At 32.3% G+C, this 24,169-nt stretch overlaps 1 protein-coding gene across 1 annotated transcript; it reads right to left on the bottom strand.

Moving 5' to 3' along the window:
- Positions 1-1,990: 1,990 nt before the first annotated feature.
- LOC141686487 (uncharacterized) lies at positions 1,991-4,013 on the bottom strand. The gene is made up of 3 exons (XM_074491521.1): positions 3,065-4,013; positions 2,941-2,976; positions 1,991-2,583 (listed from the first exon to the last, which is right to left on the bottom strand). The coding sequence occupies exons 1-3, from the start codon at positions 4,011-4,013 to the stop codon at positions 1,991-1,993; spliced, it is 1,578 nt and encodes a 525-aa protein (XP_074347622.1).
- Between the last annotated feature and the right edge of the window lie 20,156 nt (positions 4,014-24,169).

Below are 24,169 nucleotides of genomic sequence, written 5' to 3' on the forward strand. Positions count from 1 at the left end.
GTAGCTACAACTACTGAGTTTAAATATTATTCCCTCTGTCCCACTAAGATGTTTACGTTACTATTCGGCACGCATTTCGACACTTCTATAAAATATAGTTTCATAATATTTTTTCAATTTTTTTTAAATAAAAGTTTAAACATAAAACTTTTATTCAAAAAAAAAATTAAAAAAAATATATTGTGAAACCATACTTTAAACGAGTATTGAAAAGTGTGCCAAAAAGTAACGTAAATAATACAGTGGGACGGAGGGAGTACATTTTAGACATCGAGTGAAAACTAGAACACCCATTGGGATTGGTTTTGATTAAAGTAAATGAATTTAAGCAATCAATTTTCAAGGCAATGAGCAATTGGTGGGTTTACTTTTTCACATTGAGCCGGATCATTAGTTTCATTAGTTTTACGTGGACTGCTAGTTATAGATGGAAAAATGCAAGTTATGCACACGAGGTTCCTTTGTGATAAACTCAAAATAATTTTTAATTACAGAATGTGATTTTAATTTTTACAAGAAGATAGCAGATTGAGTAATAGAAGCTAATAATATTTTTTGTATGAGGTTTCACTAGTGAAAAAATAAAAACTATTTTGGTTAGTTTTTAAAGCTCGAAAGAAAGGAGAAAAGGAGAAATTACCGACGTTTTGATTTTTTTTGTCAGTGTTTATTATTTCTTTTAACAAAATTAGTTTTTAACTGGGGACATGAGTATTCTATAGGCGCAAAAAAATACTTTATGGATTATTTTAAGGCCCGTAAGGGTTGTCTCAGTTGGTTAAATAAATGATAATTATCTTCTTGGTCACAGGTTCGAATCCCACATGAAGAGAATTTATGATTGTCTTTTTGGTCAGAGTCTATCGCTTAAATACGGTTTACACGTGGGTAGCGGCTGCGGATTAACTACAATTAAAAAAAACTAATCTTGAAGCTGTGTCAATGTTAAATTTTTCTGCTCAAGTTTGCTAAACTTTTTTGGTCTTTCCCAGGTCCATGAGTAACTTTTAGGATTTCCAATCCGACTAATTTTGGAGCATTTCCTCTTCCTTAGAAACCAAATAACCCATCCTAGGAAAATTCCTCGTTATTTGGTGTATAAATAAACAAGAGTTAAGTTTTATAGAAACCACATTTTTGTTGGATACTTGAGGACCACTTATGTTCTGCAAGTAAATCTTGCATAAAAATATTGCAAAACTTAATATTTTATGAATCATATTCTGCAAATATTATTATCTTATTCAAAATATTGAGTATGATATATGTACCGTATATAGAACATTACAAAATATTTTATTTTACGAAACATGTCTAGTTTGCAGAACATTTGTTCAACTTGCTCTTAACATCCACATTCTACTTATTAAATTTAACAAAATTTTTAATGAACTAGTGATATTTGTTAAAAATACTTTACAGAATAATGTATTTTATAGTATTTTGATTGCAGAATATAGATGGTTTCCAAGATCTCTTAAATAATGGTCTCCATAGAAGATGACACAAATAAACAAATACATCTCACATATATATAAAAAGAGAAACATAAATCCATGTTTAAATACTTTTAAACAAGTGTTATATCCATAAAAATATAATTTAAATCAAACAAAACAACAAAATCTGTCCAAAAAATGGAGCACTAAAATCAACAACAAACTTAATGATACCCTAAATCTCTTTCTGATATTTGCGTGCACGAAGAAGTTCATGATCTAAAAGTAACCCATTCCTTGGACGAAGACTAGTAATAAAAATCAAATTACCAATGACAAAAAATGGTTGATGTTACACCACAACAACTTTTATATTCATTTTTATGTATTAAAGTTTTCTCCAATCCCTCCATAAATTTGCTCTTTAAATAGTAATAATTACTATTAATCTTTTATTATCTTTTAACTTAACAAAATAATAAATAGTTATTTACTGAATTTATGTAGCATATTCACATTATTAAGACAATCATGCAAATTTCATTACTATGCTATGAATAAGTAGGGTCTGTTATCGTTGATTTTTTTTGAAGTAAAGCGTACTTGCTTCTATTAATACTCATCCACAAAAGGTTACATATAATAAAATCTGGGGCGGTATTGTACCACTCCCTTAGACCTGAATTAGAATAAGCAGCTCGAGCAACCTCATGAGCCACACTATTCGTAGATCTGGGTACAAACTTAACTAAAACATCTTCATAGTGTTTAGCCAACTCACGACAATCTTCTACTATTGTATCAAACATAGATCTCCCTTCTATCGCATGAAAAGCATCAACCAGCAGTTTAGAGTCCGTCTCAAAGATGTATTTGCTAGCTCTCCGGCCCTTAACCCATGACAGCGCTTCTCGCATGCTCAAAGCTTCTGCCTCCCTTGGCTTCCTTAGACCTCCAATTTGATTACTGCGAGCTCTTTGAAATACACCACGGTCGTCTCGTACCACACATCCAACCCCTATGTTATCCCTTCCTGTATAGCACGCAACATCGATGTTGATCTTAATCCAACCTTCCGGAGGTTTAGACCATGTCTTCTGCTGAACCGTACTATTAGTATGGTGCTTCTTCTTAGTCTCTTGAGCTCGATTCCATTAAGACAATAAGTTCAGAGCCATATGCTTAACACTAAATATTGAGATACAAACTTTCTCCCATACCCGCTTATTCCTTCTCACCCAAAGCCCCCAGCAAAGTAAACCAAACATTACACACTATTCTTTAGTAGTTGTATTAACCACCCGTTTCAATGTTTCGACCTCTGTTTCGACATCCCCAGTGTATACTAGATGACTTAACCCCACTGCCTCCCATAATTCATGTGCAAAACAACAACCAAATAACACATGAGCTGCATCCTCTATAAAGTTGTGGCACCACGTACAATTGGGCTGGACCTCAACATGCTTCTGTAGTAAATCAGCCTATATAGGAAGCACACCTCTTGCCACTCTACGCAGAAAATTTTCTATTTTACCTGGTACATTTAAACCCCATAATTGTTTCCAAAATTTCCTATCATGACCCTCAGATTCACCTCGAAACAGTCTGTAACAACTACGTACAGAAAAAAACACCCTTCTCTTCATGTATCCAGAACCATGAGTCTGACCTGATTCTCATCGGTATTGGCACTTGATATATAAGGGATACATCTCTCTCATTACATAGCTCTGTAATTATATCACTATCCCACTCCCTTCCATCCATACTTATCAAGCCATTAACTGTCATATGTTCTAATTCTGGGTAGGCCGCACTTGTCAGATAACCATTATATTTATCTGGCAACCATGGAACTTGCGAGACTCTTGTATCTTTTCCATCGCCAATGCGTCTTCGACACCCTTGTCTAACCACTTCCTGAGTTTCGAGAATGCTGCGCCATACATAACTTTGATTAGCTACTGGTAAAGCATTCAAAAAGTCTATTGTCGGGTGATATCGTGCCTTCAGCAGTTGAGTGACCAATGGATTAACATTGTTGATTATTCTCCAAGCTTGTTTGGCTAGCATAGCTATGTTAAATTCATGCAATTTCTTTGAACCCAACACGCCTTCCTCCTTTACTTCACATAACCTCTCCCACGCCATCCACCTTATACCCCCAGTTCCTCCGTTACTACCCCACCAAAACGCGTTCATCTTCTTATCGATCATATCAATAATCTCCCTTGGAATTAGAAACAAGCTCATCCAAAAATTCGGAATTGTTTGAGCAGCTGTCTTGAGTAACATCACCTTCTTAGCCTTCAAAATAACTCTACTTCCCCAGGCCTGCAATTTCTGCTCCACCTTTTCCAGCAAGAACCTAAAAGTAGAAGCTTTACGCCTTCCTATTATCATAGGAATGCCCAGATAATTACCTGGGGTATTTATTTCTCGAACACCAAGCTGAGCACACACTTTCTCTCTATCATCCTCTCTGGTATTTGGCGAGAAAACAACCGTAAATTTATTGAAATTCACCACCTGCCTTATAATTTCTTCGTATCTTTTCAGGATTCTTTTCATTACATTAGCATCCGTCTCTACATCTCTAAAGAAAAATAACAGTCATAGGAGAAAAGGAGGTATGAAATCGTAGGTGCTCCCCTTGCAATGGTGCAACCATGTATAAGTCCCGCATTTTCATTCCGCCTAATCATCGCACTCAGTCCTTCAACACAAATTATATAAATATATGGTGAAATCGGGTCGCCTTGCTTGATGCCACGAGTGGGGCTAAGACTACCGAACTCCTGCCCATGGTGAGTAAAGCTATAAGATACCGTCCTTATCAATTTCATCACTCGAGCAACCCACAACTGATCAAACGCAAATTTATACATCATATTTTTGATGAAATTCCATTTCAATCTATCATACGCCTTTGAGATATCTATCTTTAAACCTGCTACCCCGTATTTGCCTCGAGTTTTCCTTTTCATATAGTGGTTTACCTCAAACGCCACCAGAGCATTATTTATCAGCAAATGACCTTCAATAAAAGCGCTCTATCTGTCGGAAACTATCGAACCCAGGCATACATTTAACCGGTTAGAAAGAACCTTTGACAGAATCCTTACCAACACATTACACAGGGAGATAGGACGAAGATCTGCCATCTTCTGAGGAACTTTAATTTTTGGTATGAGGCATACTAATGTTTGGTTCATCCCTTCTAGAAACTCCCCCGTACACATAAATCTTTAGCACAGCTGAACCCCATCTTTCTTCACTATACTCCAAAAAGATTGATAGAACGCTGGATTGAACCCATCCAAACCGGGGGATTTATCTGGGTGCATCGAAAACACAACATGCTTTACCTCCTCCTCCGTAACAGTCGATACCAGGTCTGCATTTTCTTGTTTGGAAACTCTTTTTATTTCCTCTCTTTGTGATAATTGGCCATTCATTGAAGATGTTGTCAACATGTTGGAGAAATATTTCTCAATTAACTTCTGCATGTCCTCCAGATTTTCACACCATTGGCCTGAATCATCTTTAATCCTTTCTATCATATTTATTTTCCTCCGTTGCAATGTATATTCATGGAAGAATCGTGTATTTTGGTCCCCTTCTTTCAGCCAAAACTGTTTGGCGCGTTGCTTCCAGTAGATCTCCTGCTTTTCCAGTAGTTGTAAGAACTCCCAACGGACTTCATTGTACAATCTAATCCCATAATTGTCACGCCTAACCCTCAGCTTCCGTAATCTCTCTCTACAAACTTTTTTTTCCTTGAACTCCTTATTTGACCCTCCTCCCCATTCCTGCAATTTTACTCCACAAAATATAACCTTCTCCATTATTCCTCTGTTCGCAGCATCATCCCATCCATTTTTTACTATTTGAGTACATTCATCCTCTCTGAGCCAAACATTTTCAAATTTCAATCGCCGTTTCTTTGGTGTATAAAATTGCTTATGCAGTTGGAGAAATATTGGCAGGTGATCAGATGTACATATTTCCAGAACTCGTAACTCTGCTTGCGGGAACAAGGTCCTCCAATTATGATTTGCAAAAGCCCTGTCTAACCGTTCTTGCACCCAACCAGCTGTTCCCCTAGACCTCTCCCAGGTAAACTTCTCGCCTACAAATCCTAAGTCCAACAAGCCACAATCATCTATTGCTTTCGTAAAGCCCCTTAACAAGCCACCTGGTTGTTCACGACCTCCTCGTTTCTCCTCTGAAAATAGCATATCGTTAAAGTCTCCCAATATACACCATGGGAGTGTTGATTCTACTGCTGTTAGTCGCTAAACACGCGCTAAAATTACACGTAAGTATACGCGTTCACAAGTAATATATGATCTTTTCTAGTTCGTTCCCACATAGACTGGCTTTGGTTAACTAATTAATTTATACACTTAAGCAACAATGTATGGTTATTATTCAATGCTAAGACGATAACAAATTGAGGTTGTTTATAACTAAGAATTAAACTAACAATTATAACTAAGGGAATAAGATTGACTGAATTAATATATATGACAAACATGGGATTCTAACTTCATTAAATACTTCATTCAATAGCCTTATTGTTCTTAACCTTAGCATGTAATGGTGATGACACTAATCAGATAACACGAAACTGATAAACGCCAACTTTCGTTGCACGAGTACCATACCACCAGACATCCACAAAAGAGATAGAAGCTGAATAGACACCAATTATATTGAGACCCTATATGTCTATAAAATTTGACAACATAATAGTTTAAGCACAAGTTATCTATCTTGATTACATAGGGCAAGTAAGATGGGTTAAAATTACCCAGAAATCATGCATAACAAATACATGAACCTATGCTAGCATGGCAAGTTCTAAATGCTTAAATTCACTTTCGCTTCATTAAGAATTAACACACTATCTTATAAGTTCGCGACGCTCATAAGACGAATACGCACAACCAATACTAGGTTATCATACTATCACCACACACTAAGGCATCAAAACAATTTAACTAAAGAAATCCATAAATAAATTCGCTAGAAGCCCACGATAACGATTAGCCCATAATCGGATTCATCTTCAACGTGGGTTCCGATGAAAGCATGGTATAATAAACATAGTCTTTATACTTAAATAATAAAATCAAGTACGAAACAAGAGTAAGGTTCACAAATAAGAAAACTAGCATCCAAGTTACAACTTAGAACAAAGATTCACAAGTAAAAACAAGATCTTCTTCGTCTTCGTTGAATCGTGCTAACACGGTCTTCTTACAGTGCTCCTTGATATGTCTCTGGCTTGATATCTTCTTAAAAATGACCTAAAGTTATTTATATAACAGCCTTGATCAGCAGAGAAGTCCTGATTAGCAGAGAAGTCCAGAAATCAGTCTTCTATTCAAAACAGGATTCTTGAAACCTGACCTGGCGCGGGCGCGCGCTTGATCAGCGCGGGCGCGCTGGCTCTCTGAAATTCGGGCGTGGCCGCGCGGTTGATCAGCGCGGGCGTGCCGGGCTGCTGCCAAAACTTTGACTTCTTCTTTTCTTTGCAGATTTGAGCCGGTCTTCGCGAGCTTTATTCCTTAAACACTAACCTAACACCATATTAGCATCAAATCAATGCTAATTCACCTGATTCTCAGATTAATGCCTGAAATGCAAAAATACTAGAAAACACATTAAAACACCAATAACTTGAGTACAATTACACCAATTCAAAACTTTACGGAGCATAATAAAGTGTCAAAAATGCCACTCAACAACAGCCAGCCCCCGAAGCATATCCCATGATACCCTTCTCCTACTTCTATCTGGACAACCATAATACCCCGTGTAACGCCATCTCCCAACTTGGACATTTTCGACCTCGAAATCTATAAAGTGAGTTCCACTCCCTCTTATTTGACATGCTCCATCATTTTTCCATAGCAAAGCTAATCCCCCGTTGTGCCCTTGTGCCCTCACCGCCCAATACCCAGAAAAATTTAATTGTTTACATAGCTTTTTTACTTTATTTTCCTTCGCCAAAGTCTCAGATAAAAAAATAATATTAGGTCTTATTTGTTGGGTAATTTCTTTAAGGATTTGAATTGTTCGTGGTTTACCTAGTCCACGACAATTTCATGTAAGAGTACTCGTTGATTAAATTGTGAGGTCTGGAGGAAATCTTTCAACAAAATGAGGAATTTGACTTCTAAAGTAGGTGATTAAAAAAAATTAAAGAAAGAACGAATTTGACTAATGGAATGATTTTTAAAAAACAGAAGAAAAGATTCAAAAATACGCCCCGGAGTTTTTAACAGATTCAAAAGAAAATAGTGATGAATGTAAATCTGACACACTTTCATTATAAAAATGGAATGAAAGTATTTTATCTTTTTATTACTCACTTCTTTCCCTTTTAAAAATTCGGGAGTAAGGCCTAATCAGCCATCAAAGCACGATTTGTAACATTAGAAAAGATCCTCACCTTAAAATCACTAGTAATCTTGACTAGATAATGAGTAACATTGTTACAATGTTTAAACACTACATTTCTATAGAACCACAATTAGAGAACACTAGCTTAAAACCCGTACGATATACGGATCGCACAGATTTTTTTTTAAAAAAAATTATATAATTTTTTTAAAATTTTTTGAATTCATTTCTTAATTTTGTTCATTTAAAACTTTAAATGATATGACTTCATAATAATTATATTAGTAGATGTATATGTGCATAACTTTTTAGAACATTAAAACTTGTTTAAAGTGATATCATTGGTAAGGGGGGAAATGTTATTATAACGAAATTATTATTTTATTGAGGGTAAAAATATAATATCTACATTATGTTGGGACCTTAAAAAATATTATTTTAGCATGTTGATTACTTAATCGATTAACTATAATTCTATAAAAGATATTTGAAAAAGACAATAATACTGATTGAACGATATAGTTTTATTGATAATTGTATTTGTATTTTTTTTAAAATAATATTTGTGTTTTAATTAAAATTTGATTTTTAGTTCACATCAACAGTATACGAATTCTACTTAGTCTAATATTAATTTGATTTATCTCGGATCAGTGGTTTATATTATTTTATTTTAGCCCGATGCCCAATACACCGACCAAAACAAACTAATTATCTTTAGTTTAATTTTATCTTTAGTTTAATTTTAGTTTTTTTAAATGTGGATCAATAGGATAATTTTGTTTTAGACTGAATAATTAATATATGTTATTTTATTTTTGTTGGTCGAATTATATTTTTATTTTAGTTTTGTATTAATCTGAATCAATTGTATAATTTATTTTTTTATCCTGGATAAATAAAATATATTATTTTGTTTATCCAATTTATTTGTATAATTTTTTTAGGAGGACTGATAGTATTATTATTTTATCTTAATCCGATTCACATGTCATATCAACTAAATCTTAATAATTATATTTAGTTTGCTTATTAATTTAGCCCGAAGTAACAAATTTATATAATATAGAAATCGACATGACTTAAAATATAAATTGGTAGAAAAAGTTGAATTTAATATAAATTACAATGACATAGAATTCAATATAAAATAAAATTGAAATTGGTAAAGTAATAGAGGAAGTTGACTTCAATATCAATTAGAATTAGAATTGATCGGCCCAATAATTAAAATTGAAATAATTAAGTAAGGGTAAATAAGTAATTTCACCAAGTACGACCGACCGACTACGAAACTTTTAATATTTCGTCTATTATAATATAGTATAGATAGATGTTACAAGCAAGTGAGTTATCTAAATTAAAACACTCATTAGGATTGTTTTAATTTGTTTAAACCTTTGTTAATACTTAATAGCAAGATTTAAACCCTCATTGAAGGCTTGTAAGTCGGATGTCATGACACTAAATGTTTGAAGGAGAAAAATAGATGTGGAATTTAAGACTTGTGGGTTAACTTATTCACATTGGGCCAGATCAGTAGTTTTATATGGACTGTTAAAACTTATGTAAGCCTTTAGTACCCGCTATGATCCAAATCCAAAAGTATGCATTCACTATCGCAAGCCCAATTTTTTGTGTGAACTTTTTTTGTATCTGATTTAATTAAGCTATGCATATCTCTAATTACAGATATTCCTATACTTGGAAGAATAATATTCAGGGGAAAAAAAGTGCATTCATTTCCAGATTTATACTCCCTCTGTCCCGATATACATTTCCTATATTGACTTCTGTAGTAATTCTGATATTATAAGACTTGACACTATTTATGCTAAGTAATTGACTATTAATTTACGTATAATTTATAACATCAAATCTAGTCATGAGTGATGTTATTAGATTCGTATTTATAAGTATTTGAATACAATGATATTTTTATATTTAATACTATTATGAAATTAAAGATATTGACAATAAAAAATGTGCATTGGCAAACGTGTCCAATACAAATAGGAAACGTTTTTAGGGACGGAGGGAGTAGTAAATAATTTTATTTCTCGGTAAATGATTATTACAAATCTGTTTTTTAATATATGTTCTACAACACACAATAATCACTAATTCCGATGAGTATGGTGTATTTTTATTTTGACAGAAAGTATGGTATATTTTAATTGGTCTTTTAGTAATAAGTTTCTGTATTCACAACAATTTCACTAACAAAAATGCGCAAAACTATTCAAAATTAGTGCTTATTGAGTGTGTTTCGCACTCATCTCTACAAAATAAAGCGAATGTAAAAAAGTAAAGGAACTTCAATTACCAAGTTCCAACGTTAAATAAAAATTACAAAACAAGAAGAGACTAACCCTAGGTTCCCCTTTCTTTTAATACTTTTGTTTGCATTCTGTAAAGTCATTTGACAAAACAAAACTTGCCACTCCTGAAACAGTTACTCCTGGAACACTACCTGTATAGGCTGTATACTCTATGTATGACTAGAATTTTACCCAAAAGTCATCTCTATCTCAAAGCAGCAAGAAACTGTTTGCATAATAAATGCTCAATCTTATCGTTCTGCTGTTACGTACGGGGTTTCTGATTGATGTTCAGATAAATATGCATATACTGCAAATTGTCTCAACAAACTATAAATAGTAGTACTTCTTCTGTTAGGTTATGAATCTATACTATGTGTATATATATGCTTAGCTCTTAGGTCTAAATAAATCAACTGTATGCCAGTCGTAAATGAAAATTCTACATACGACTCTAAAAGAGTAGAGATGCTGCATGCACCTAATTATGGTATGGGTCAGGAATATGTGTTTGCATTATTTACTTTCTCTACACAGGTACGTACCGTACTGGAGTATTGTTTAAATACTGTTTTTCTGAAAAAGATCGGTCGTGCTTGACAATAAGCCGTTAGCGGTTTGAAATAACTGTTGACTATTTGAGTTAGTATTTTTGATTAGCCAATTTAATTTAGCTATTTAGAATAAATGTTCCAATTCATTTTTTGTATTATATACCTCAAAAAACTCATAGAATTAACTTTTTTAAAATTAATTTTTTGGGATAAAATATTATTTCAAAAAGTTAACTAATAAACCATAAGGGAAAACCGGGCCTGAGGCTCCTCAGCCAAATTACATGAGGTTATAACATTTTATAGTGTAATATTTTAAGGTAAAATCTGTAAATATAAATACGACCCCCTGTATTTACAAAAATACCCCTATACTATACTTGTTTTTTTTAACCTCAGGCATGGCCAGCAATCCCTAAACCCTAATATTAGAGGTTCGATTTGGTCAAATCTCTAATTTCTTTCTAAAACCTATTTTTTGGCCAAAAAGCTAACTTCCAAACATGATTGCTTTTGGTTTAAAGGCTGCTCTAAGGGAAATCATGTTGTCCCCTACCTTTGAAAAAAAAACTATTTTTTGGCTTTTGCATGAACTAGTTGCTGATTTTGACTATCAAATCTCATTAAAAGATTATGTCTTTTATTTTTTTACATCGAAATATATAGATATTAATAATATTATCAAATAATCTTCTGATTTTGATAATATCACTTTTTTCACGGGTACTTTTTTTAACACGTCCACAACAATTTTTATTTATGTCTACCAATTTCGGATTTTTTTCACATTAACATGAAATTACATTTACATTTACACATAACAACGGGCAACAATGCATAGATACTAGCTGGTAAATCACATGGAATTGTCGTTGAAAAATAGAGATGGGCAGTAATCCTTATCCCATACATTTTCTCTTTGCTCTAGGCCCATTCTGATTAGTGTTGTGTCGGTCCATTGAGGCCACAAATCGGTGGTCCAGTATCATCTCTATCTCTATTTTATAATTATTATTACTTATTTTTTGACTAACTGAGATAAATAGAAAACAATTACTACTATATCATGGGTCCATTTTTACTTTGACCAACTCATTTGTGCTTCCCTTTTGCACAGACAGAACACAAACATTTGGGGATTCTGTTAGATTTTCAATGAAATGTTAACGTCAAACATGACGCCTGTCACTTCTTCGCAACGAAAAAACGAAAAAAGGCAAAAAAGAAAATGATTATATACGAGGAAACCAGAGTTATTGAATGACAACACGGTGCAGTTGCGGTTTTGGGAAAAGTGGGAAATTTATCTACTGATTTTAAATAATTTGATTTTCTTTATGCATATTTATGCTACAATAAAAGTAGATTTTATTAAAAACAGCTATGTATTGAATAGCTGTCCTAGTACTTTCAGGGATCCATCGATTTTATCGGTTAAATTCTTCTTTTCACTCAATAAATTTTCAATTTATTTGGGTTCGTTTAGTTTCTTCACGTGAGAATTTGATTTATTTTGATGTTATTCTTGTCTGGAATTATCCAGATAATTTTCATAATTTTGATTCAGTAACAAATATTTTTATCGGATCATATTTATGATCAATTGCTCAAAACAGTCGGATCACAACATTTACATATATTCATATCATGTTTAAAAATTGATTGTCACTCAAAAAAAGTTTCCAAATCGACTTCAAGCGTTTGTTTAATTTTGATTTTATTTATATATGTTGAATGATCTTTTAATATTGAGTTAATTTCTATTTTCTTTTGCTTTTATTCATCTTCGTCGATAATGTACAATGCGCTATTACATATACCAACTTATGTATTGATTAAATTTATGCTTGAACATATAAAATTGTCGAGCTTGCCTTTTTTAAATCAAATAATATTCTGCGCATTATAATATTACAGTAGATTTGATTTCTAGAAAAACACTCCTTATAGTGAAAAAAATCTAAAATTAACTCTTAGCTACCTTTTTCAATATATAAAAATAAAATTTAGTCATTATATTATAAATTTAAAATTTCAGCAACCGAAATCTAAAATGGAGTAGAGTTCGGAAAAAAATGTATAAAAAATGTGTAAGTTCACGTGCCCTAAACTCTCAGAACCAATAATCTTTAATCAATTTAATCATTTGCATTTAAAAATTATTTATGCAAATTGCATGCTCAAGTGAAGTTCCACTTTCGATTTAACCCAACTACGTAATTTAAATTTCCTTGGATTTAAAATAGGTTATACTGTTTAGTTTGCTGTATTTTAAACTGTATTTTAAACTGGATAAGGGACTTCAAGTTCGATGATTTTTGTAGTTAACGGAGAATAGAGGAATATAGTTATCAAGCTCCACCATGATCACCATAAGTTAATTACGTGGCTATTTAATATAAAAATATTAATTATTTACCAAAATTAACTACGCAACCTCTAATTACATATTAATAAACAAACCACGTATATTTTAATTATTTTGAAACTTGTAGTTGTAACTGAGCTACGGGGAAGTATAAATTCCCGTGTAATTATAAAAATTGACGAAACAAACGAGGCCTAAACGCTTAAGTTTATAAAATTAACAACTCCCAACAATAAAATGATCGACTACCATAACCGCTAAATTTCTCCAATTGGAATAAAACTTTGTTTATGTTCATGTTGTAGCTGGTCTTTATACTTGATTAGCCATTATTAGATGCCTTAATCATTATTTCAGTTAGACCTAGCCCAGTACTTCAATCCAAATGTATCTTTGTCATTTCTTTTGAATAATGTGAATGAACCTACTGATCTAGATTGTAATAGTATTCGTTTACATCACGATTTTTCTTAAATTACATTATCTTCGGTGCAGCTCAAAGTATACTCCGTGATATACGGTTTTGTTAATCAAGCTGCAGGGTACCCATTCGGGAAAGAATCTACTAATATATTTGATGTAGCATTCTACATTGTTAATCTTCCTACTACTTGTGGACAAACCCTAGCTAGGCCTCCCTTGTAAAAGAATCTATATGGATTATACTCCCTCTGTTTTTTAATATATGATGTTTAACTTTTAGGCACACATATTTAGGAGGGTTGATCATATAACTAGAATTATTATTTTTAAAAAATTCTTTTTTTTGAATAAAAATATTAGATCAAAACTTTTATTCACAAAATAATTTTTCAAAAAAAATTATTTTAACTATACGGTCAAACCTCCTAAATATATGTGCCAGAAAGTCAAACGTCATATATTAAAAAAAAGAGGGAATATATATTATTAGTCCTCAATGATTTACTTGGTTGGTATTGAGGAGCCCCTTATAAAAATTGCTTAATATATAAGAAAGAAAACTAATTAATTTTTTGTGATTCGAAAATGAATGAATCAGTGTACGACCACTTAGCAATTTAACCTTTTCGAGCACTACATATACTAGTATAAATCCCGTGCGATGCTCGGGTTCCTATTAATATTTTAAATTTTATTTATCCAGTTATATTATATTTTTAAAATATTTATATAAATATATAATGATTATAAATTTATAATAAAAATAATAGAATAACATGTGGTCGTAATTTAGTAGAATAAATAGACTATTTGTAGTACTTTAACAATTTAGTAGTTTAGCAGATATATAACACTATTATTTATATCTTTTAATAATAGGATAAGTTGTATTCGTAGTTTTGTAGGATAAGTATACTATATTTAGTAGTAGTTTAATAATTTAGTAGTTTATTATATATATAACACTATTTATCTATTTTTGTAATAATTAAAATTAGGGAATTATCGTTGAACCAAACCGTTGAACCAAATTATCTCTATTCCGGCTATTATAATATAGTATAGATAGCTATAATTATAAACTGCAAATACAAAAAATCTCTTCTATATATAATAGGAGAACAAGGGTATAATTTCTGAAAGAAAAGAAGAAGAAAGAAGATGTGGTTTCTGAGAATCGAACTCAAATTAATTTATTCAAATATACAACTTCTTACCACTACACCATATTGTCAAATGTGCTTTTTATCATACACATAATATGTAAGTGTGCTAAATGAATATTTTATTTAACTTTAAAGATACTTACTTGAATTTCGCAAAGAAAAAGATAGTTAGTTGAATATTTGTACAATTAATTATAAAGAATTGAATTTCAGATATAAAATTAGGCATAGTACATAAATGGATTATTATCTTATTTATTAATCATTTTTTAGTTTGAAAATATATCTCATATATTTTTAACATATTTTTGATTATAAAATGTAATTAAAATATATAATTTTAAAAAATATTGAAAATAGAATTGCTTATATATAAATAATCTATATTGGTATTACATATTTAGATAAATTCGAATTATAATGAGTCAATGCATTTTAAAACTTGGCTTATCGTTTAAACAAATATTCAAAATTTGACTACATGATCCGGCCGAAAAACATTGTCACATTTTACGTTTAGTAAATTTAAATTACAAGCTCGGCGAGAATATCTTACCAATAATTTGAATTTTTTTAATATCTTACGTTAATATAAATTAATGTATTTGAGGTATTTATAAGATCAAATCAATTGATTATTTATATTAAAATTATTAATTTCACTGATAACACATTATTATTTTTGGGATTTGTCCCGATTTTAAGAATATTTGAAAGTTGAAATGAGATCTCACGAGATTTGTTAAAACTACGATGATATATTAAATCTATTTGTTTTCATTTTTCATTTTAAAAAAACTAGCTTTTTAAAAAGAATTCTTTTAGATCAGCAATATTCATTGATCAAAATAATATTGTACAAATATTTTGAATTATTTTAATATTTTGAATTATTCAAATTAACGTTATATCTATACTTTATTGTAGCATTTTATTCAATACATTTTATATTATTTAAGGAAAAAAACATATATTGTTCAATAATTTGAAGGAATTAACAAGTTCAACTAATATTTATAAAACTTTATCGAACTAATTTTTTTTTAATTTTAGGAGAATAGTATAAAATGTTATCAAATTATTATATGAAGAAATATTAGAGTCGTAATGAAAGAAATTTAAAAACGGTTTAAATAAAGATATAAATACAATTTTTTTTTTGAATTCTTAAAAAAATCATGAATATCAATAATAAGCCTTAAAAATATATAATTCATTTTTATATTACAACCATAATTGATACCCGGTTGCGTAAAAAATAGATATGAATTATTTGTCAGTGATAATGTAAATACCATATATAAATTATAGCAATTTATTTATTACATAATTTTAAATTTTGAATAATTATAAATGCATGTTATTTAAGTAATCAATTATCTCACTATATGTTAATAATGATTATACATGTACATAAATCAGATATTTAGCATATAAATAATTTAAATCATCATAATTTACAAATAGATGTAACATATAATAATTTACATGCTAACACACACATATACATATAACTTAATCTTACTCTGTTAACAGTAGTATAAATAAAAAATTAACATTTTCTCATACATACATACGTTGAATTCCAAAAACTAATATTTTTCATTAAAATCAACTTTAATATTAACAATAATGTAAATTTTACATTATTGTATATTATGATTGTAAGTCATTCTGACTTCAGTTATGCATTTTTTATCTTTTTAAATTGAGTAAGTTAATTATAATTTAGTACTGCACTCAATAATAATATAGAGCAGTACATATAGTTTATTTAAATAAAATTTAAGATTTTGGTCAACTCTGTATTCAACATAAATTGAGAAAAGATCTCAGGAAGCCAATCTTGGATCTGATAATAAGAAGGAAAATGTTGATCAAACTATGAATGATGTTCTTTTTGAAAATTCAAATTCTTCTCCTGCAAATTCTGTGAAAAAGAAGAAAGTACCCAACACTTCTTGGGTAAGCTAAATACACTTAATTCTCATTGTGTGTAGGGAAGAAGAATAAAGTCATATGGACCATTGAAAGTGGATGTTCTAGGCATATGACAGGTAATAAAGCCATGCTATCACAATTTGAGGAGATGGTTGGCCTATTGGTGACTTTTGGAGACAACAATAAATGATTCATAATGAGATATGGCAAGTTGATTTCTGGAAATATTGTCATTAATGATGTAACAATAGTTGTTGGTCTTGAAGTAAATCTTCTAAGTGTCATCCAGTTTACAGACAAAGGTTTCAAGGTGATATTTGACAAAGAAGACTGTTCAATCACTAGCAAGAAAACTGGCGAAGTTGTTATGAAAGGAGCAAAGAAAGGAAGCCTGTTTGTTGCAGACCTAAATTCAGCAAACAAGGATGAAATATGTTGCTTCTACACCGAGGCATCCATTGAGCAAAGCGAGATGTGGCACAAGAAACTCTCTCACCTGAATTACAAAGCAATCAATACCTTGGTGAAAAAGGAATTAGTGAGAGACATGCCAAATCTGGAATTTGCTCAAGATGAAGTTTGCGAGGCTTGTCAAAAAGGCAAAATGAGAAGGTCCAGTCACAAGAGCAAGATTGTAAATTCAATAAGTGCACCATTGCAGCTTATTCACATGGACCTGTTTGGATCAGTTAATGTCTTGTCTATTTTTAGAAAGAAATATGCACTGGTGATGGTGGATGACTACTCAAGATACACTTGGGTGGAATTTACGCATTCAAAAGTTGAAACATCACACATCATCATTGAACACATGAATAAAGTTGAGAAGCAGGCTGAGGATCAAAATTGTGTTCAAAGATTGAGGAGTGATAATGGCACAAAATTTAGGAGTGCGACTTTAAGTGAATTCTGCAAAGATAAGGGCATTGTTCAAGAGTTCTCAACTGCAAGAACACCCCAACAAAATGACGTGGTTGAAAGGAAAAATAGAATTCTAGTTGAAGTTGCAAGAACAATGATGCAAGATGCCAATTTGCCAACAAGTTTTTGGGAAGAAGTTGTCAATACTGCATGCTATACTCAAACCAGATATCTAATCAACAAAAATCTTGGCAAGTCACCCTACTCAATTTTATCAAAAAGAAATCCTACTGTGAAGCATCTGCATGTGTTTGGAAGAAAATGCTTTGTGTTCAAAGAAAACTATGAATATGTTGGAAAATTTGACTCTAAAGTATTTGAAGCTATTTTTCTAGGATATTCATTGGAAAGAACTGCCTATAGGGTTTATGTGCTTGGTAAAAAGAAAATCGTGCAAAGCCCATATATGACCTTTGATGATGACAAGTGTCCAGGCTTGGAATGCCTTAATATAAAAAAGAAGCTAAAGCCCTAAAATTTGAAAATCTGAACATTGATAGTGATTCTGAAAATGAAGCTGAGATCAACGCAGTCAACAGTATGGAGGAAGAAATAAATGAACCAGTGGACCATAAAAATGAAGATTCTGTTGTGTATATGTTGTGTACTTGATGATTTCTTGAACAAAACACCTTAGTAGATTTTACTTAGTGAAATAATGTAGCACTCGACGAATAAGATTTATAGTCCTGACGGATGACTCATTATAGTCCCGACATATGATGACTTATTATCCATCGAGTGAGTAGCTTATATAACAATAAGACTGTAGCACATTTCTGCATTCACCATTGTATAGATTCTGTAAGTAGTATTGAAGTCATGTTAACTTTAACTAGATATGCAGAATAGGTTGATTAATTGTACATAGATGATGTCTTGTAATTCTGCATAAATGAAATGAATTCAAGTGCCAGTTTGCTACCCGGCGGATAACCTACAATGAAGTCGACGGATGATCAAATAGACAACCCGACGGATGATCAATAACTCGACAGATGATCATGAACCCGACGGATAAAGAATTCAAATATCAGTTGACAGTGACAACACAGTCACATGCGCCGAGTGGATGCAAATGGAATGTGGTAGCCTATTCAACTGGGTTTTCGAGAACAAAGAAGCATTATTATTTCCATGCTATTATGAAGATATTCAAAGATGCTGGAATAGAGTAATGAAGTAGCATTGTAATAGATTAGATAGTTTTTGTTTTATTATCTTGTATTATTACTTTGTAATCTTGGTGATATTTAAACCAAGAAGTAGCAACTAAGACACTATCGATCTAAGCAAGAAAGTAGAGAAACATTTGTAAGCAGGATTCTTAGCATTTCTCTGTAGTCTTAGAAGTTCAATTATTGTAAGCAGTTGTGAGCATTTCTGCATACAGAGTTCTCTCGATATATAATATATATCTCTGGTGGAATCATTCAAATCCACCAGAAAGTTTTTAAAGACTTTTGTTTTTAACTACTTGTGTTTTGATTCACTTAGGTTTTTATTCCACATTGTGCAAATCAATACACTTATATTTATATTTGAGTTAGAACATTTTATTTCAATAAAAAGTTTCAAGAATTCCATTCAACCCCCCTTCTGTAATTCTGTAATTCTTGTCATATTGTTAAGGGACTAACAAATTCTTCTCAAAGTAGAAGCTTGCCTGAATTTGATGGCACAAACTCATGAGGAGAAAGATATAATAGTTCTGCAAGTCATGCCAACAATGAAGAAAATGCAGGCAACTCTAGTCAACAAGATCATACCAGAAAATGGGATAGAAGTCACACAAGAGATGAAATAATTGGTGATCCAAATGCTGGAGTAAGAACCAGGAGTGCAACTGCAAATGAATGTCTGCATGCATGCTTTCTTTCACAAATTGAGCTTAAGAAAATCGAGAAAGCTTTACTTGATCCTGACTGGATAACTACCATGGAAGAAGAGCTAAATTAATTTGAGAGAAATAAAGTTTAGGAATTAGTTCCTGCACCAAAGAACAGAAGCATTATTGGAACAAATTGGGTACACGACATGAAACGAAAGTATACAAAATAAATAAATATTTAAATAAGTTTATCAAAATTATATGAATACATATATCTTACAATAATATTTTACATATAATATTTATATAAAATAGATTCAAATTTAAATTTCATAAGACTTGACTTCACTTGAGTCTTTATGACCTATTGACTTAATACTCGACTAGTAAAAATTTAATATTTAAATATATATTTTATATATTTTTATTTTTATTATTAATTTTAAATTATACGAAACACGACACGAAACGTACACGAAATGAAGGTACACGAACACGAAACAAAATAAATCATTAACAGTTTGGGTTAGGTATTCATGACACGAAACACGAAAGTACACGAAATGAACGAATTTCCAGCTCTACCCTTTATGGATTGAAGCAAGCACCTAGACTATGGTATGAAATACTGTCAGAATTTCTACTTAAATATAGATTCACAAGAGGGACAATTGATAAGACTCTATTCTACAAGCAGCATGGTGATGACATTATCCTAGTTCAAATTTATGTGGATGATATCATTTTTGGCTCTCCAAATGAAAAGTTATGTCAAAGATTTTCAAGACTCATGCAGAGTGAGTGTGAGATGAGCATGATAGGAGAATTAAGTTACTTCTTTGGAATTCAAGTTAGCCAAAAAAGTGATGGAATTTTTATCAGTCAATCCAAGTATGTCAAAGATTTATTGAAGAAATTTGGAATGGTTGACTGCTCACCTGCATCAACACCTATGTCTACAGCTACTAAGTTGGATGAAGATAAGAAATGAAAAAGTGTAGACATTTCATTTTATAGAGGAATGAATGGATCTTTGCTGTACTTAACTGCTAGTAGACCAGACATCATGTTTGCAACATGTCTGTGTGCTAGATTTCAACCAAATATTAAAGAATCACATTTGATGATTGTCAGATGGATTTTCAGATATTTAAAGGGAGCACCAAACTTGGGATTGTGGTATTCTAATGGAACTGATTTTAAAGTTGTTCGATACATAGATGCATATTTTGATGGATGCAAGGTAGACAAGAAAAGTACAAATTGAAGCTGTCAATTCCTTGGTCAAAGACTTGTGGTACAGTAAGAAACAAACATCTGTGTCAACTTCCACAGCTGAGGCTGAATACATAGTTGCTGGAAGTTGTTGTGCTCAAGTGCTTTGGATTATAAATCAATTAATGGACTACGACCTAGTGTTATACAAAATTCCAATCATGTGTGACAATATTAGTGCCAAATCCATTGTTGTTAATCCAGATAATCATTCTAGAACTAAGCACATTGATGTAAGGTACCATTTTATTAGATAATATGCTACAAATGGTACCATTGAACTTATTTTTGTTCCAACAAAAAAACAATTAGCTAGCATTTTTACTAAATTTTTGGATGAAGCAACTTTCACTAGACTTGTAGGTGAAATTGGTATGCTAAATTTTTCATCATAAAGACAAGAACTTAGCTAATGTGTTGCAGCAGATTAATTTCTAATAAATCAAAATTAATTTGATTTAATTAGAAATTAACTGTAATATGGTTTATAAATATTTTAGAACTCTCTGTATATTTATTTTTCAAAATTTAAAATTCAACGTGGATTTTTTTTTCAAAATTTGCGAAAAACTGTCTAATTGTTAATCCAAATTTTTAACATACGAAATTAATATAAGACAGAACTGACAAGATCAAAAGTATGTAGAGAACTGAGTTATTGATAAGTCTAAATAACTTTTCGACAAGTCACTTTGAGACTTCTCGACAGAGTTCTCGATAAGTCTTTTTCATGACTTCTCGATGAACTTCTCGACAAGCCTCTTTATGACTTCTAGATACGTCTAAATGACTTCTCGATAAGTCATTTTGAGACTTCCTGACAAAGTCCTCGATAATCTTTTTCATGACTTCTCGATGGACTTCTTGACAAGCCTCTTTATGACTTCTCGATAAGTATTGTAGAGATCTCGACATATATTTATGGAGTTCTCTAAAGTATAGATTTTAGACTTATCAATAACTCAGAACTGAGATAATTTAATTCAATAAATTATTTTAGAAAAATACTTTTGACACAAAATCAATTCTAATATTATGTCGATTTATTCAATATAAATTGGAATAATTCAGTCCAATTAGGACAAAATGGATATTTATTCCACATCTCGATATGTCATTGTCTAGTTCTCGATAAGAGTCAGGATAGTGACATCTCGACATAAGTTTTCAATTAACGTGACTTCTCGATATGCAAATATCAACCGTTTATTCCTACTTCTCAACATGTCACTTCTCTAGTCTATAAATACCCAAACATCTCGACATAACCCCTATTTACGCTTTTGAGATCTCAATTGACCTAGCTTTTGCAAATCTTAACCGCTATCTCTCGTTTCAAACTCTTTCTTTCTCAAATTTCTTACCCATTCAAACTCAAGTACGATCAATGGCTGCAAACAATGTTAAAGTTGTATTCCCAAAGGATGACACCAACTACTTGACATTTACAGATGTAAATCGAGCTCCTGACAGTTTCAAGTGCTTTGTCAAGTTTCTGTCTGAATCTTATCTTGCAGGAGCTCTAACTGCTAACCCTGTTCTCTAACTGGACGTGCTCAATGAGTTCTGGAACTCAGCTGTGGTGAATATTGTTGTGCATGAGAATCAGGCTATTTCCTTGGTTATTAATTACTCAATTCAAGGAAGACAGGTGGAGTTTGATGGCAATGATGTCAACAAGGATTTGGGAATTCCTATAGATGGCATGGTGGAGGTACCAACAACATAAGAACTAGATGAGTTTATGGATTTCATAAACTACAGCGAGAAGATCAACCTTGCCAGCCTGAACAATAAGCATCTAAGGAGTGAATGATCTTTTCTATTTAACTCCATTGTGAGAGCTTTTACCTGCAGGAAGACTGGGTATGACAATATATCCAGTATTGTACAGAAGCTGGTATTCTCCATGGCATACAACAAGCCCATCAATGTTGGTTTATTGATCCTGAAAGAGCTCAGCACCAGGCTCATAATGCCATTGGTAAGTAGAGGTAAGGAAATTTTCTTCCCTAGATTCATAATGTCTGCTTTAAATTATAAAGTTGCAGAATCTCACTTGATTGAAGGAATTGATAGAAATAAAATAGGCAAATATAAATACAAAGAATCAGGTGAGAGTAACTCTAAATGTCAGTGACTTTATGTTGGAGAGATTTAGGATCTACCCTTATCGTATACCTGACATGAGGTGTAGTGCAGGTTCTAGTTCAGTTATGGCTCCTGCCCTCGTAGCAGTACAAAAACAGGATAACCAACATGAGCCTCCCAAACTGAGACCACTTTTTTCAATACCATTAGCAGTTAGGGAACCATCTACTTCATCCTCTCAACAGGGTGGAGTTAGTAAAAAGAAGAGATAACAAACACCAATAGTTACTATTTATGAGAGTGGTGAGGACCAACAAATTATAGAGTCAAACCAGGTCACCAAGCCAAAGAAGTCTTAGATGGTTGAGTTGACCACTCAAATAGCCACCTCTGCATCTTCTCAAAAAGATGCAGTTATAACAAAGGGGCATGAACAGACTCTAGGGGCACCTTCTCAACAAGGTGTCACTATTGAACAGAGCAGTCTCCCCACTTCATCTTGTAAAGAGTCTGCACCACCTCTTTAGCACTCTCAAGAGGTTGAAAGAAGTAATTTGTATGGCACACAAAATGAGGGCACATCTGTTGAAACTCCCTCATCCATTCAGGGGGAGTTTCTAAAAATAAATTCTGAAATCTCTACTCTTATTTCCCAAATTTCTTCTTCTTTTAATGAAAGGCATGAATATAATTCTCAAGCCTTGCCAAAATCAAGTGACACAGTTCAAAAAACTATGATCACCACTCAGACACTACATTTAGATGGTGAGAGACTACATGTTTAGATATATCTTGATGACACCATCACAAACACAAGGGTTTCATCAGTTTTTACTGAAGACTCTGTGCATGTAACCTTAGCACCTTTATATGCACCACAGTCTTCACAAAATGCTAGGTTTGAAGGTAGTCCTCTTGAGGGGGAGCTACTCAAATCCTCTCCAATTCCATTGGAGGTTTTTCAAGTAGAAACAACTCCTCTCAAACCCTGGATGATATTGCTCTGTCAACTGAAGCTAGGAGTATAATTGCCAATGATCCAGTCATTGAGGAGGCACGAATAACACATTCAAGTGCCAGTTTCTTGCAAGAGGAACAAGGGTTTCAGGCTATGGTACATTATAGTAACCTAGTCAACTCCCCTCCAATTCAAATGGAGGTTCCCACTAGTAGTGAACAACACATTATCACAACCACAGCTCAGGCTGTGAGTTCAACTGTGACTCCTGTCACATATACAGTTACTACCCCCTTCCCAAACACCTCAAACACCACAGACCAACCTCCAACCTGAAACACTACTTATCAACCCTCACACCTCATATCTCAATGGCTGCAATATGTTCAAGCCCAACCTATAACAGTCAATGACCTTTTGGTTGAGCAACTTGCAGGCCTATCCAATATCACCAAATAACTCCT

Source organism: Apium graveolens, chromosome 9 (genome assembly GCF_009905375.1).
Source record: "Apium graveolens cultivar Ventura chromosome 9, ASM990537v1, whole genome shotgun sequence".
NCBI lineage: Eukaryota > Viridiplantae > Streptophyta > Magnoliopsida > Apiales > Apiaceae > Apium > Apium graveolens.

Coding starts and splice junctions, on each gene's coding strand:
- LOC141686487 (XM_074491521.1), bottom strand. CDS start 4,013: ATGAAAAGAATCCTGAAAAGATACGAAGAAATTATAAGGCAGGTGGTG. Junction 2,977..3,064: donor AGAGAAGGGTGTTTTTTTCT/GTACGTAGTTGT, acceptor TAAATGTACCAG/GTAAAATAGAAAATTTTCTG. Junction 2,584..2,940: donor TCTGCGTAGAGTGGCAAGAG/GTGTGCTTCCTA, acceptor AATGGAATCGAG/CTCAAGAGACTAAGAAGAAG.